Source organism: Ochotona princeps, chromosome 4 (assembly GCF_030435755.1).
Source record: "Ochotona princeps isolate mOchPri1 chromosome 4, mOchPri1.hap1, whole genome shotgun sequence".
NCBI classification, from domain to species: domain Eukaryota; kingdom Metazoa; phylum Chordata; class Mammalia; order Lagomorpha; family Ochotonidae; genus Ochotona; species Ochotona princeps.
This window is the reverse complement of record NC_080835.1, coordinates 96,488,239-96,503,633: the sequence shown is the minus strand read 5'-3', so window position 1 is coordinate 96,503,633 and position 15,395 is coordinate 96,488,239. Positions and strand designations below refer to the sequence as shown.

Here is a 15,395-nt window from a genome sequence, read left to right as displayed (position 1 = left end):
GCAGTGCTCTAGGCTGAAAGTGATTTTGTTCCCAGCTTAGCGCTTGCACAGCTCAGCTGTCCTCCCTTCAATCTAAGAGTGCCTGGTCCTGTGAAAATAGCTTCTGAGCACTACTGATTTAGCACATGTGCAATCTGCCACTGTTCCTCCTCATCTCTGAGCAAGGTGGCACCTAGCAGGCACCAATACAGGTCCAGGGCTATTGGACATCATATATGGGGACTACTCAGACCCTGCAGGATGTGAGACTGGTACTGCTTTCTCCCTGGGCTCAGCTCAGTGTGACTGATTAGATTAAGCCTACTCCAGACTGTCCCTGAACTCTGCTGTTGGCTTTCAGAACCGGGGACCACACACTCAGTCTCTGTGTTTTGAGCTTCATCCTGCCACTGGTCTGTCCTGCAGAGCTTGCTGCTCATTCTCTACTCATTGCTGGACCAAACTATTTGGCAGGATTGACTGGTCTCAGTCTGCCTTCACCTTCTGAGCTCCCCATGCAAAACCAAGCTCCCACCTGGCTGTTGCAAGTGCCAATCTGTGGCCTCCACTAGATTCTGCTATCCACAGGTTGCTGCTGGGCTTTCTGTTCTCTACAACACTGCTCTGCTGTCACTGCCACGTCCCTGTGCCCAGGGGGTCTCCAGGTACCCCTGCCAACTGCCTGACTCCTACCTTATCCTATAAGGGTGCTTCACCCTAATGATTCTGTTATCCCAAATGTGTCTGCACCCTATGCCACCATCCTGATTCTCCCAATCATTGTCTTCATGCTAATCTAAGTTCTACTTGTATCATTATGTCTGACAATTAGAAATACTCCATAAATATTTGCTGAATACATTCTGGAATTGTACTTAACCATATCATGTATTAATTGGTTGTCTACTTTTTTCACTTTACAACAGGGATACTTTGCCTTGTCTTCAGATTCTCTTTGAAAAATCAAGGTCTTTTACAATTGCTGTGTATAACAACTCAAGCATTCCTTACTATTGAATATTAAGGTTATTTCTAATTATTTTATAATTCTAATTATAGTAAAATATAAATTTTTAAATTCTTATCTGTTTTTTAAATGGTGTACTAGAAATTAATTTACCTCTTGAGCAAGAATGTTTTTCCTCTTACCATCTGGAAATACCGATGTCTTTTTTATAGTCACAGTTTTAAAAGATGCCAGGGGTTGACGTGCTAATTTCATGGTCTGATGAAGCTGCCAGAGAAAGGAGGGGGAAAAAACAAACAAAAATAAGTTAAAGCCTTAATATGAAGTGTACTCAATGTTCCAACAGGAGAACAGGTCTCTGTTGTTTAAAAAAAAAAAAAAAAACAGGCAAAATCCAGGCTTACGACAAGAGGATTACCTGCCAAGAAGACTTTGATCCGCTGATTGTTTTACAACATTATTATCATTATTTTTATAAGACACTGTACTTAAGAACTTGAGAGCTGATATTTAAATGTTTTGCTCATAAAGTATGTACACAAAAATATCAGAACTTAAAGTCTGAATTAATGTACTCAGTAATCATTAAACAGATACATTCCTTATCTTCTATTTATATTTTCTGTAAGGAGTTATTTCTTAAGCTAGTCTTTGCACAGTTAATTGCTTTCAGTAATTCTGTATTACCAGATTCTCTTCCCAGCTTCTCTTAAACTCTTTTTCCCATTTTCATGAATAACTACTCCACTCTCAAAATCTGAAGATCAGTTATTAAAACATTCTTGAATCCTCCTTCCTTACTAACTTAGAACATAAACTCTAAACATCCCAACAGAGCCCTTCTGTCTCCACTCAAAATAACATCTGGCAATAACTGTTAAAATTAAGTATTTTAAGGCAAGTGTCTTATGTGGCAGGTTAAGCTACGACTTAGGACACACACATCCTTACTAGCACGCCTAGGACCAAATCCTATCTCTACTTTTAACCCAACGTTTTTCCTAATGAGCCTGAGAAGCAGCAGATAGTCCAAGTACTTGGGTTCCTGATGCCTACATGGGGGACCTGGATGGGGTTCTTGGTTCTTTGGCCTGTCCGAGTCCCAGCTGCTGCAGCCACATATCAATTAGCAAAACACAGGATCTCCATGTCTCTCCCTCTCTTTCTGACATTTTGCCTTTCAACTACATAAATAGATCTTTCTCAAAAAATATCAGGTATGCTGATGTCATATGATTTTATATCTCATAAATCTGCTCCAAAATGCCCTATTTAGGGAAAAGGAAAGATAATTACCATATTTTAAGATAAGTGCTACATTGTATAAAAGAAAAGCACACCTTGAAACTACTCAGCGAAATGATGGCAAAATTAGGACCACAGACCGTCACTAAAAGTTAATGATATAATCTGTTCCTTGAAGGGAAATGATGACTATGACTTACAAATCTAAGTAATAAATACTTTATGATTTAGACCACTAATAAGCTAGGGATAAAAACACTATCTCTCACTACCAGCCCCATTTTCTGGCAATACACCAGCTGTTCTTTGTCCTTGCTTCTAGGGTTCTATACAGCTAGCTAAAGAAATTAACTTGAAATATTACTATTTTTTACACTAAGAAGAGTTTCAGAGTGTGAGGACAGAGTTATAATACAGTGCCAAGAGATATACATGCACTTGAAGTTACACAGAGTGGCTGGTGTTGTGGCCAATAGGGTAAGCCACGTTGTGACACTGACATCCATTGGAGTACCCGTTCAAGTGCTGGCTGCTCTACTTGTGATCCAGCTCCTTGCTGTTCATGAGCTCAGGAAAGCAGAGGAAGATGGCCCAGCCCTTGAGTCACCACCACCCAGTGGGAAAGCCAGGCGGACTTCCTCACTCCTGGCTTTGGCCTGACCCAGCCCCAGCCATTGTGGCCATTTGGGGAGTGAGCCGACACATGTAAAGTCTATTCTCTCTTGCTCTCTTTCTCCTTCTATCTAATTACTCTTTCAAAATAAATAAATCTTTAAAAAAAATAATAAAAATTAAGATCAAGTCACTTCTTCATGTAAGCATGTAAAGGTATGGCTTCTCAGATTATATATATACAAATAGATACACCCAGAACCCAGGAATGTCCTAGAGAACACAGGCCTGTATTTTTCTCTTTAAAAGCTTTTACTTACGTATTTATTTGAAAGGCAAAGTGACAGGAGGAGAGAGAGACACAGAGAGAGAGAGAGAGATATCTAGTTCTATCCAGTGGTCATTTGCCAAATAGACACAGCAAAAGCCAGGGAATCTAGTCGGATCTCCCACACAGGTGACAGGCACTCAAGTAGTTGAACCACTATCCACTGCATTTCCAAGAAGCTAGATCAGAAGCAGAATAGCTGGGACTAAAACTAGCACTTGGACATGGGATGTAGGCATCCCAGCTAGCAGCTTAAACTGCTGTACCACAATGTCACCTCAAGCCTACATTTTCTTCCCTCTAGTAGGAAAACTACTGCCAACACAATTTCATTTGTACTGAACTCTAGAGCTATATCCAAATGTACTAATAAAAGGACCTTTAAAGAAAAACTGCCCTTCTTCCAAGCCCTAGTAAAGGGCAGCCTCTGGTAGCTTCCTCCTCACCTTAGCTGGCTGCAGCTGGGTTGACAGCTATGGTAGGATATCAAATACTCATAAATACAGCTCCTGGCACAATTCATACAGAAAATAAAGGTTCATTTTGTACAGATATGTATTATTAATTACCTTTGATGTACTTTTAAAATGAATTTTGAGATTTGAACCTTAAAACCCAAAGCCCACACCTGGGTGCAGGCATCTGGTGCAGTGTTTCAGATGTCACTTGGGATGCTCACATCCCATCTCAGAGTACCTGGTTCAAGACCCAGCTCTGCTTCTGATTCCAGCTTCCTACTAAGGCATTCCCTGGGAGGCAGTAGATGATGGCTCAGTTCCTGGAGCATCTGCTACCCACATGAGAAACCTGGATTGAGGTCTAAGCTCCTAGCTGTGGCCTGGCCCAGCATCCACTGCTAGAGACATTTGAGGAGTGAACCAATAGATGGAAGGTCTTTCTCTCTCTGCCTTTCAAATAAATGAAACATAACATTTTAAAGAATTTAAAACAAAGCTAAAACAAAAATTAAAGCACAAACACATACATAGGAAAAAGTTTCGCAAAGATATATACTATGACACTGTTACGGAACAGTCCAAGCACTGGGTGGCTGGCACCCATGTGGAAGACACACATGACACTCCTTGCACCTGGCTTCAGCACGGCTATTGTCTGCCTGTTGCAGCCATTTGGACAGTGAATTAACAAAGGCAATATTTACTGTTCCTGCTAGGACAGGTGAACTGAGTAGGGCTGGCTCATGGACCCATTGGTATGCGCGAAATCTGGCACTGGGAGAGTCTCTGATGGAGGAGCCTGGGCAACTCCTCTGGCAGGACACAGTCCCTGCAGGTAAGCACAAGAAGCACAATAGGAAACAGCCCAGAACAGGCTATGGAAATTATCCCACCGGCATACACATGGCATAGATTGGGGGCAGACCAGGCTGAACCTGTTCACATCAACCGCTGGTGAGTCTGAGCGCCAGAACAGAGTGTGGGTCGAGCCAGGTTCGGTTGCGACACATACTAGTACACATTAAGGAATGCCAAGGTGAGATGAGCCGTACCAGATGTTGTTGCAGTGCCCAAACAGCACATGTGATAATCAGGGGGAGGAGGCAAAGCTGGCAGGGGAATGTGGGCTCCCCTGCTGGACAACTACTTCCATTGGAAAGCGTGAGTCGGGATGGGGGCAGATCAGACTAGGCAGCGCTATAACACCTGTGGGTCTCATGTGAGCTAGATAAGGGAAGGGGCAGGCTGGGCTGACTATTCCGACTGGTGCAAGCAAAAACTAGAGTGGGTGAGGGTTGGTTGGGCTAGCCGCAGCACTAGCTGGCAGAAGCTGGCACTTAGAGCTAATTCTGTCAAGCCAAATGCCAGAACTACCTGGAGAGTGCATAATCTGGGAGTGGGTGTGGCCTATAAGGGAAATAGTGGGCACTTCCCTTGGGGCTACCACTCTCACTGGACAGAACGAAAACCAGGACAGGGGCAGGGGTGGCTGGACAGAAGGGCACCCGCCAGTAGGTGTGCGGGCTAGATAGTAGGTTGGTTGGGTTGAGCTGGGCTTCAATGTCTACTGACATGTGCGAGAGCTAAATGGGATATGGGACAGACTGGACAAGCCTGCGGTGCATACTGGCTAGCACGGGAACCAGGGTAGGGGGCAGAACTGGTGGGGGTTATGGGGAGTCGCCCCAACTAGGCTGCAGCTCCAACCGGTTTGCGTGAGGACCGAGTATGAAGTGGGCAGGTTCCAGCTGGACTACAACACCCATTGGTTCATGAGGAAGACAGGGCTGGAAACAGAACAAACCCAGCAATCCCAACGACCAGCATGTGCATAAGCTGATTGGTGTGACAAGACGGTGTTGGACTGTGTACTAGCAAACTCACGCAAGAATCAGGCCTGGGATCATCTCAGGTAAGTTTCTTTGGAGATCCCTCCAACTGAACTGCTGATCTTACAACCCCAACCATGAAGAGACTGTCAGCCAGTGGACTCTGAATAGGTTTCATTGCGATTGGAACTGAGAGACTGGCAGCAACCCAGAACTGATGAACTATCAAAACTGTTTGAGCAGGACCCTCAGAGCGGGCCTCCCATTGGGGATCTGGGAGGTTGGGTGGGGCTTTTCCCTCTGTTTCTCCCCTGACCCCAGATACAGGGAAAAATGATAACATTAGTGTGGAAACAATGGTATTACCCACTTTCACCCTGTAGCCCTTGACCCTTTGTACCCTAATCAACTAAGTAAGATTATTAAAAAAAACAATTTAAAAAAAACAAAGGCAATATCTGTTTCTTCTTCTCTTTCTAACTCTTTCAAATAAATAAAATAAATCTGAGACTTTCAGTTCTATGATTCTAACTCCTAATTTTAAGTACTTAATTTATCCAGTCTTTGTTTTTAAAAGACTGATCTTTTTAGTTATTTGAAAGGTACAGAGAGAGTTTGGGGAAGGGGTAAGAAAAGGGAGGGAGGGAAAAAGACGGATTTTTCATCTACTGGTTGACTCGCCAAAACACCCACAATAGCTGAGGCTGATCCCAGGAGCCTGGAACTCTACCTGGGTCTCCCAGGGGCCAGCAGGGAACCAAGTGCTCAGACCATCATCCACTAGGTTCCCAGTCACATCACCAGCAAGCTGGAATTAAAACAGAGCAGCTGGGACTCAAACCAACATTTCAAAATGGGACGTGGGTATCAGAAGTGGCGGCCTAACCCTCTGTGCCACAATGCCTACCTCTTGCCTCACCTGTGAACAGTAACCCCAAGTGTTAGAGGGCAGAGTGTTGGATAGAAGAGAATAAAAGAAATCCTAGACAAATCCCATTTGAAATACAGTATCATGTTTAATTTGGGGGACCATATTTAAGAGCAATGAAAAACTGAATAGCATTTGGGAGAAACGAATCAAGGCATTGGGAACGTAGAAACTCCAAAAAGAAAAAGAATTTTAAATACCTGAAGTGCTCTAAGATGGATTTTATTGTTTAATACTTGATGGGGTTAAAATTAAGGTCATGTGTAGGGAAGAATTTTTTGACTCAATATACTGAAAAAAACAGTTTTAATTCCACGTCTTCTACATATAAAGCAACTACGAGAAACCAATGAATCACCTAACAGCAGAAGTATTTCAGCAGAAGGAAGATGAACACCTACAGAGATAGAATGAAAAGAATAGAGAAAAGTTGAACAAGATAGTGTTTTTTATTAAACGTTTAACCAAAGTTTAAACATGGGCCCAGCACGATAGCCTAGTGGCTGAAGTCCTCACCTTGAACATGCCGGAATCCCATACGGGCACCGGTTAGCATCCCGGCAGCTCCTGCTTCCTATCCAGCTCCCTGCTTGTGGCCTCGGAAAGCAGTTGAGGATGGCCCAAAGCCTTGGGACCCTGCACCTGTGTGGGAGACCTGAAAGAGCTCCTGCCTTCAGATCGGCACAGCACCGGCCATTGCAGTCACTTGGGGAGTGAATCATCAGACAGAAGATATTTCTCTGTCTCTCCTCCTCTCTATGTATATCTGACTTTGCAATAAAAATAACTAAATTTCAAAAAAAAGTTCAAACATGAAAATTTCATACATCAAAGCAGACAAAATATTACATAATGAACCTCCATGGACATATTAAGGAGTTTTAACATTTTCAACTCCTAACCAACCCTGCCCAATCTTTAACTCCCTACTTCACCTCATCTTTAAAATATTTTTAATTATATTCCAAATGTCAAGTTATTTCAACATTAAGTATTTCATTGTGTCAAATGATCTTTTAAGACCTTTCTACCTCTAAGATTTCATATTTCTACAGCTCTAGCATACAAGAAAACCACAAAGTTCACTTATATTCAACAAGACAATTACAGTCACTGTCTAGTTTCACAGTGACATCTAGTGGATAAAAACTAACAGAACTGGTATGATTAAAACAAGCTGTTAAGTAGCTGCATATGAAGGTTAAACAGTTAAAATCAGTTCATCTTTGATCAAAGATAAAAACAAACAAACAGAACCATAAAAACAACAGAAAAACAAGGTATCACATTTAAGGCCTTTTGGAGCAGCGCTCGCTAAAGTCCTCGCCTTGTACGCGCTACGTCCCCACATGTGCGCTGATTCTAATCCCAGCAGCCCTGCTTCCCATCAGCTCCCTGCTTACTGCCCAGGAAAGCAGTCGAGGACAGCCCAAAGCATTGAGACCCTGCACCTGCCTGGGAGACCTGGAAGAAGCTCCAGGCCCCTGGCTTCGGTTCGGCGCAGTTCCAACCGTTGCAGCTGCTTAGGGAGTGATCAGTGAATGGAAGATCTTTCTCTCTGTCTCTCCTCTTCTCTATATATATCTGACTTTACAATTAAAAAAATTAAACATTTAAGAGCTTTTGCAACCCAATTTACTCTTATCTGTCTAATCATATTTTGTTACTCTCTTAGAAATTATCAATTAGAAAGGCTCTATTACTCATTCTCAAATATATCAAATTCATTGCAAATTTTGGGATTTTAATCATGTTGATATCAATATTTTTCCAAATTTACTAGTTCAACTTACCAATCCAAACTGTACAGTTTAAATTCTGTTTTCTCCCATAAATTCTTCCTCTACCTTTTTGCTGGAATTTCAAAATCTCTAAACTCCCAGAGAACAACTTTTACCATGAAACACAGTAAATGTCTGGATATTATTATCTAGTTTCTAGATTTATTATCTTTATCTCTCCCTGGAAATACAAACCCATAGAATTATTTCACATTTCTTTAGGATCTCCACACTGTTTAACATGCATATTCAGATATCTGCTGGCTGACGGGTTCTACTCATTCCTACACAAATGCAGTAAAGTCCTCAATTTATCACTTACAGTGACAGGAAGGCAAAGACTGTGTCCATTTTAGTCAATGTTCTATCCCTTCTACTTTTTGCAGTACCTAGCTCAATAAATATTTACTAACCAGTTTACGATATTAAAAAAAAAAAGATTGCTGCAAATTGAATAATAAGAAAAAGTCAAACTTGTGGAAAAAGACAAAAATATTTTCAGTATTTCGACATAACATATGCTCCCAAAGCTTTCCTATTTATAATAGACCAGTTGAATTATAACCAACCATGTTAGTTTAGGCAATAAAACATCATCATCATTTCCCATATTTCTTCTCTTCCCCTCCTATCCCTAGGAATATTATATTTTTTTAAGGATTTTTTTATTAGAAAGGCAGATATACAGAAAGAATGAGATACAGAAAGATCTTCTGTCATGTGGTTCACTCCCAAGTGTCCACAATGGCCAGAGCCAAGCCAATCTGAAGTCAGGAGCTTCTTCCAGGTCTCCCATGTGGGTGCAGGGTCCCAAAGCTTTGGGCTGTTCTCTACTGCCTGTCCAGGCCACAGGCAGGGAGCTGGATGGGAAGTGAAGCAGGAGCTGCTGGGATATAAACTGGTGTCCATATGGGATCCTGGTGTGTAAAAGGCGAGGACTTCAGCCACTAGGCTACCTTGCCAGACCCAGGAATATGTTTTTGAATAAGGTAAAGAACACGGCCCAAAGAAGAGCTGAAGAATCTTTCAGCTCAGCACTGGCTCAGAGATTAAGGAGTGACATGTGTCAGAATATATCCACCAGGATAGCTGGCACAGTGGGGGCCTGCGGGATCCTGTTAAGAGGCTCCAGGAAAGAGGAGGTGGAGAGCCTCTCACCCAGAGTGCACTCTTACCCTCAGTGAGTCCTCGGATGTGCTTTCATGCTTCCCTCATATATGGCGAACATCTGTGCTTAGTTAGCCTACTATCCTAGCTCAAATTAGTGCTCCTCATCAATATCTCACACCAAAGGTGCTTTGATCCTGGTGCCTTGGTAGCTCTCCTGGAACTCCTTGCTTACACACCTGTGACACGAGTTATATATCAAACCTGATAACTGTAACCAATATCTGAGCTGTACTATGTTTGAAGTGGTGCTTTGCTGAATGTATATAAACGGGAACCCTGGAAATAAATGTTGTCAGTTGCCCAAGAGAGCACTGTTCCCCCATTTATTTTTGGTCGCATCTCTTCTCCATGAACCCACAAGGTAAACTTGCTGACATGCCCATGCATGCAACAAGTGATCTGAGTGGATGAGTCTCCTCACAGTGGTTACTTTCTAAAATATGTGGCCTATAACATGAACCAGTGAATAAAAGTTATACTCTTCCCAAAATTCTAGAGATATGAAGTTTTGCTATATTATTACCTGACGTTTAACTATAGATCCATCCACTGTGGTAATCAAATTAAAATAAATAAGAAAAAGAGTCAAAGATAAATAATAAACAAAAGGATCCTTATGTGTACCAGAATTCTCTGCAACAAAGGTAAGAATTACCTCTATCTGTATGCTACTAGTTGATACTAACATCTGAAATGAAACTTCAGTAAAATTTGGGAAAATCTGCTTCCAGGAAATACTTTGCAATAAGTTCTAAATTCTCTAATATGTTGGCACTTTTCCTTAGATGCCTCTAAAACTACCCTACTCCCCAAAATGCAAATTGTGATACATACACACAAAAAGATTAAATATTATCTCACAATCCCCAACATTTTTAGTTTAGAGGATAGAAAAAAAAAAGCATAGACATAAAATCAAGCCAATGTGTACTCACTGCCTGGGCTTGTTGCTGGAATAATTCATTCCCATTCTCAGCATCTTCTAGTTCTTCTCCAAGTACCTGGGAAGGACCTAAGCCAGGACTTCCAACAACAGCATTCAAACGTTTAGGAAAAACACTTGTCGTTTTAGGAGCGAAGTGTGCTGGATGGGAAGACTGCATGGCCATGGAACCTTCTTTTTCTGCCTACATGAAGGAAGAAGGGGATGAGGGTTCAGGAAGGATGGTAAGATCTTCTCCAAGTCAGTGCAATCAAACAAGGCCTCTACTAAGTAGTCAAAAAGATGTTTCAATTAGGTAGAGGGAAAGCTTCAGCCAGTGAAACAAATATCATATTGCCATTTTATAGTCAAAGAGACAGACTATAATAAGGAAAGTTAAGAAATTAGCCCAAAGTCACCGACCTAATAGAGTCAACTGTAGATCCAAAAATCCTGGTTTTACTTTAAGCAAAACAGTCTGAACAAAATAAGAATAAAAGCTCCTCTAAATGAAAACCCACTGCCTTCCTAGACTAGAGAAAGCATGAAATTCACTGTTACTTCCTGAGTTTGTCTCATAGCACATCCACTGTCCGCCTGTCTTCAGTCAGCCCCATTTTTCAACTTACTGCCTCACGCAACTTCAGAAGCTGTTGCTTTTTTCTCAGCCTAATCTGCTGGTTTACTCTGTGTTTGACTTGTCTCTGGAAACGTTTTAGAGCTTCTTGTTTCTTTCTTAGCTTTTCCTTCAGTTCTTCTTCGACCAGACAGGCTGAAGTCTTTAAAGACAAAAGACAGAAAACAAGTTGTTTTGTCCCTTGGGGCAATTGTTAAAACACAGCAGTAAGGGTACAATTCTGAAAAACAAACAAACAAACAAAAAAAAACAATTCAGTTCTATTAACCAGAAGAGCAACAGACTCACCCCATAAAAATATACAGAAGCAATCATTACCAACATTGTGGTATATAGCCTGTCAATATTTTTAAAGGGCCCAGCGCAATAGCATAGCAGTTATAGTCCTCACCTTGAACACACCAGGATTCCCTATGGACGCCAGTCCTAAACCCAGCAGCCCTGCTTCCCATCCAGCTCCCTGCTTGTGGCTTGGGACAGCAGTTGAGGATGACCCAAAGCCTTGGGACCCTGCACCTGCATGGGAGACCCAGAAGAAGCTCCTGGCTCCTGGCTTCGGATTGGCTCAGCTCTAGCCATGGCGGCCACGTGGGGAGTGAATCATAGGATGGAAAATTTTTCCCTCTGTCTTTCCTCCTCTCTGTATATCACCCTTTCCAATAAAAATTTAAAAATTCAAAAAAAATTTTTTCTTAAATTTATTTTATTTGAAAGCCAGATTTAGATAGGAGGAGAGACAGAGACTGAGATCTTCCCTCTGCTGGTTCACTCCCCAAATGGCCACAACGGCCAGAGCCGAGCCCTAATGAGACCAGGAGTCTCTTCTGGGTCCCCCTGCGGGTGCAGGATCCCAAGAACCTGAGACATTCACCACTGCTTTTCCAGATCATAGGCAGGGAGCTGGACTAGAAATGGACAGCCAGGACTAGAATCTGCTCATAGCGGATGTCAACGCTGCACGTGGAGGGTTAGCCTGGTGACTCATCATACCAGTCTCGAGTCTTTTTTTTTTCAAGATTTATTTGTAAGATAGAGTTTGAGAGAGAGAGGAAAACACAGTAAGAGATCTTCCATATGCTAGTTCCTTCTCCAAATGACCACAATGGCCCAGAGCTGGGCCAGTCTGAAGCCAGGAGCTTCTTCCAGATTTCCCATGTGGGTGCTGGTACCCAAGGAGTTGGGCCATCCTCCACTGCTTTTTCAGGCCATAAGCAGGGAATAGAAGTGGAGCAGCCCATGTGGGATGTCAGCACTTCAAAAAGAGGCTTAGCCTACCGTGCTACAGCACCAGCCTCACTCTCACAGCCTTTTTTTACACCCTAGGGGCTGTCAAGCAGGTAACAAAATGAAGTACTTCTCACAATAAGCCAAGACCTCATGTTAGGTAATTCACAGATAATGAAATGAACGTTTAGATCATGCAAGAGTCTCCAAAGATGCTCTCCCCTCCTTTCAAGGCATCCAGTTTCCTGGCATGTGTGTGCTCACACAGTCCTTTCCCAGACTCCCACATTAGACAAGCTAAAGCAATAAGCATCTGATACTTAAACTCCCCGGCTCAAAGCGAACTCAGTGTTTTCAGAAAACAAGACGTGTTATACACATGTGAGTTATAATGTAGAGAAACATAACATTCAAACCTTTTACATCAGAAAAAGCCTAATGGAGCCAAATTTAGATATTTTGATTGCACTAGCACTATAAATATGCCATCTTTTAAGAAATTAAAAACTGTTATTAACTTAAGAACCAAAAATATCTGTGTGCCAAATATTAATGATTCTTCTGGGGTATTTCTTGGCAATCACCGTTTTTCAGTCCCTCTTTCCCCACTGTTTTCTATGGTCTTTTCCCCCAGTTTTTGGCCACCAAGGAAGTTTTGATATCATAATTCACGCCTAAATTATCACAATCACAGGCTCTATTTAGTATCTATTTCATGACATAATTTAGTCATGGAATTCACCTGAAAAATATTACAATAAGTTAATCTTTTCCAAAATTTTGCATGTCCTACAATCGGCTACTTCGACTTCAAAACCAGTTCTAGTGCATTGCTCTACTTACATTCCAATTTAACTACCCTCAGAATCCTCAAGTACTTCCCGCTGTCCCCATCTCCCTTGACAGAATCTTCTCTAATTACCCAAATTTTTCACTAAACTCTATCAGATTGCATCAAACCAAAATTCCCACCATTCTCTCTTGCTGAAGCATCATATTTTGAGCACTTCCTTATATCCTACCAAGGCTCTCAAAATCCTTCGTGGAAATTGGCAGGTTGGGAGTAAACCCTCTTCACACATTCTATGCATTCCATATTTACTGAGTGTCTCCAGTTATCAGGCAGCATTTATTCAAGATAAAAGTAGCGGTGTAAAGATTTTTGTTAGATTTGTTCCGAATGCTCAAGGTGTTCACACTCTATCAGGAAATATACATCTATAAGCCACCTACCATAAAATAGGATGGTAAATGTCCCAAGATAATTTAAAGAGTAAAGACTGTCAAAACTTACAAAACTGTCCCCATGTAACTGAAATAGGAGGATCACTGTGAAAACATGCTCATGTTAACTCTGCAAAAAACTCCCTCTAGGCAGGGGGAATCCCAGTGCATAAAAAATGTATCACATAATGCAATGTAATTAATTTTTTAAAAAAATGAAATGCAATAAAAATACATGTTTTAAAAAAAAAAAACTTCCTCTATTTGAAATACTACCACCCATCTTCTGCACTGATTGCATTACCATTCTTTAAGGTCCACCACAGACTATTGAAGTTGTTCGTGGAAAATGCGTATTATCCAAAACTATACGTAGATCCCAATTTTTTTAGCAAAATAAACTTCATTTTTAATTCTCTTTTTCTATGAACCTCTGAAAATGCTCTCATATGTCATCACTTACTCATTCAACAAACACTCTCAAAAGACTGGTGTTAACAATCCCATGGCTTTTTATAGTTTTTGTCACAAGAACGTTATCTACTTATGACAGAACAGAAAGGAGCACGGGCAGAGGTTCGCTTTTCACGTCAAGGATTAGGGAAGGTTCATAACTGGGGGAAGTGGTCCAACTGACACTCACATAGGCTGGGATGTCGGAACTGTCTGGGACAGCGGGTTCCACCCAAGCTCCAACTGGTACTACGGCCTGGTTCCTCTCGGCCAGCACTGCCAGGATGGCCTTGCTCCTGCGGGGGTTTAAGGCAAGGGGCAACCTTGTGGCATCTGGAGGCTTCTTGAGGGGCGCCATATTTGCTGGCATCTGACTCCTAATCAGGAGGGAAGGGAGGAACAAAAACAAAAACCTTAAAATCTCAAGAGGCAGACCCCTGGCGAGGTGTGGAAATGGAGAGAAGGGGAAGGGAAGGAAGGAAGTGGGACGACGCACAAGCCACCTCCCCTTCCCTGCGGAGAAGGCTCAGCGCGGCGCCAGGAGCGGGCACAGCGAGGTGGGCACGGGCGAGCGACACACAGCGACACACAGGCGGGCACAGCGGCGGACAGTCGGCTGCTCGCCACAGCTCCCAGCGACTCCGGCGCTAAGGAAACAGCTTCAGGGGAACCGCCACGGTCCGCTGGACCGCCTCGGGCCCGCCCCTTCCGGGCCCGAGCCGAATCCCGGGTCCCGAAAGGCCCGAGGGGCGGGACTGCAGGCCCCAGGGCTGCGTCACTGCCGCTTCCTGTCCGACCGCGGGTGGGGGACAGAGTTTGCTGAGGCGGAGGTTGTCGACGCTGGCACCATCCCAAATGCTCTGGTGAGCAAACGACCTGCAGACCGTGGGTCTCGGTTGAATGAAGCACGGAACAAGCAACAGGAAGGTGGACACAACAGGGCTTCTTAGAGGAAGAATTGAAATTAATGACACCGATCCATTTGTGCAACTGCTTACGCCTACATCGCTGTGTGGGGCGGATGCATATTTTTGAACATCGCAGCCTTTCTGCTCTAAATCTCGCTGTAATCCAGGGAATTTTCATTATCCCTGTGGGATACCCACTGAATCAGCGACTATTATTTTGACCTTTTTAATATATATACGTTTGTTTGAAAGTTACAGAGAGCTCTGCCAGCCTCTGGTCCGCTCCCCAAATGGCCACAATGGCCAGAGCTGAGCCGTTCCAGGAGCCAGGAGCTTCCTGCAGGTCTCCCACTTGGGTGCAGGGTCCCAAGGCTTTGGACCGTTCTCTACTGCTTTCCCAGGCCACAAGCAGGGAGCTGGATCAGAAGTGGAGCAGCCGGAGACACGAACCAGGGCCCGTATGAAATAATGACACCACAAGTCTTGGATTAACTTGCCACCTACCTGCGCCAGCCCCTGTTTTAGCCTTTCTATGTATCACTGTGTTATAGGCACTGGAGATACACATAAGTGAATAGAACAAATCTGCTGTGCTGGAACTTTACAATAGAATAAAAGGAAGTAACCGAATAAACCTCAATGCTTTTGTCTGATGTTGATGCGCGTTGTGTTGTCAAAGCAGAAAAAGAATGCAAGGTTGGGGCCCGGCAGCGTGGTCTAGCGGCTAAAA

General features: G+C 42.9%; 1 protein-coding gene across 1 annotated transcript in view; it reads right to left on the bottom strand.

The window, feature by feature from the left end:
- The window catches only part of CCDC15 (coiled-coil domain containing 15), a 63,214-nt gene extending 48,733 nt beyond the window's left edge, over positions 1-14,481 (bottom strand). The window contains exons 1-5 of the mRNA XM_058664058.1: positions 14,254-14,481; positions 13,948-14,134; positions 10,849-10,998; positions 10,233-10,424; positions 1,100-1,213 (exon numbers count right to left, since the gene is read on the bottom strand). Coding sequence (XP_058520041.1) covers positions 1,100-1,213; positions 10,233-10,424; positions 10,849-10,998; positions 13,948-14,127 — 636 coding nt within the window. The 5' untranslated portion in view covers positions 14,128-14,134; positions 14,254-14,481. The remainder of the gene's footprint in view (positions 1-1,099; positions 1,214-10,232; positions 10,425-10,848; positions 10,999-13,947; positions 14,135-14,253) is intronic.
- Positions 14,482-15,395: the final 914 nt, after the last annotated feature.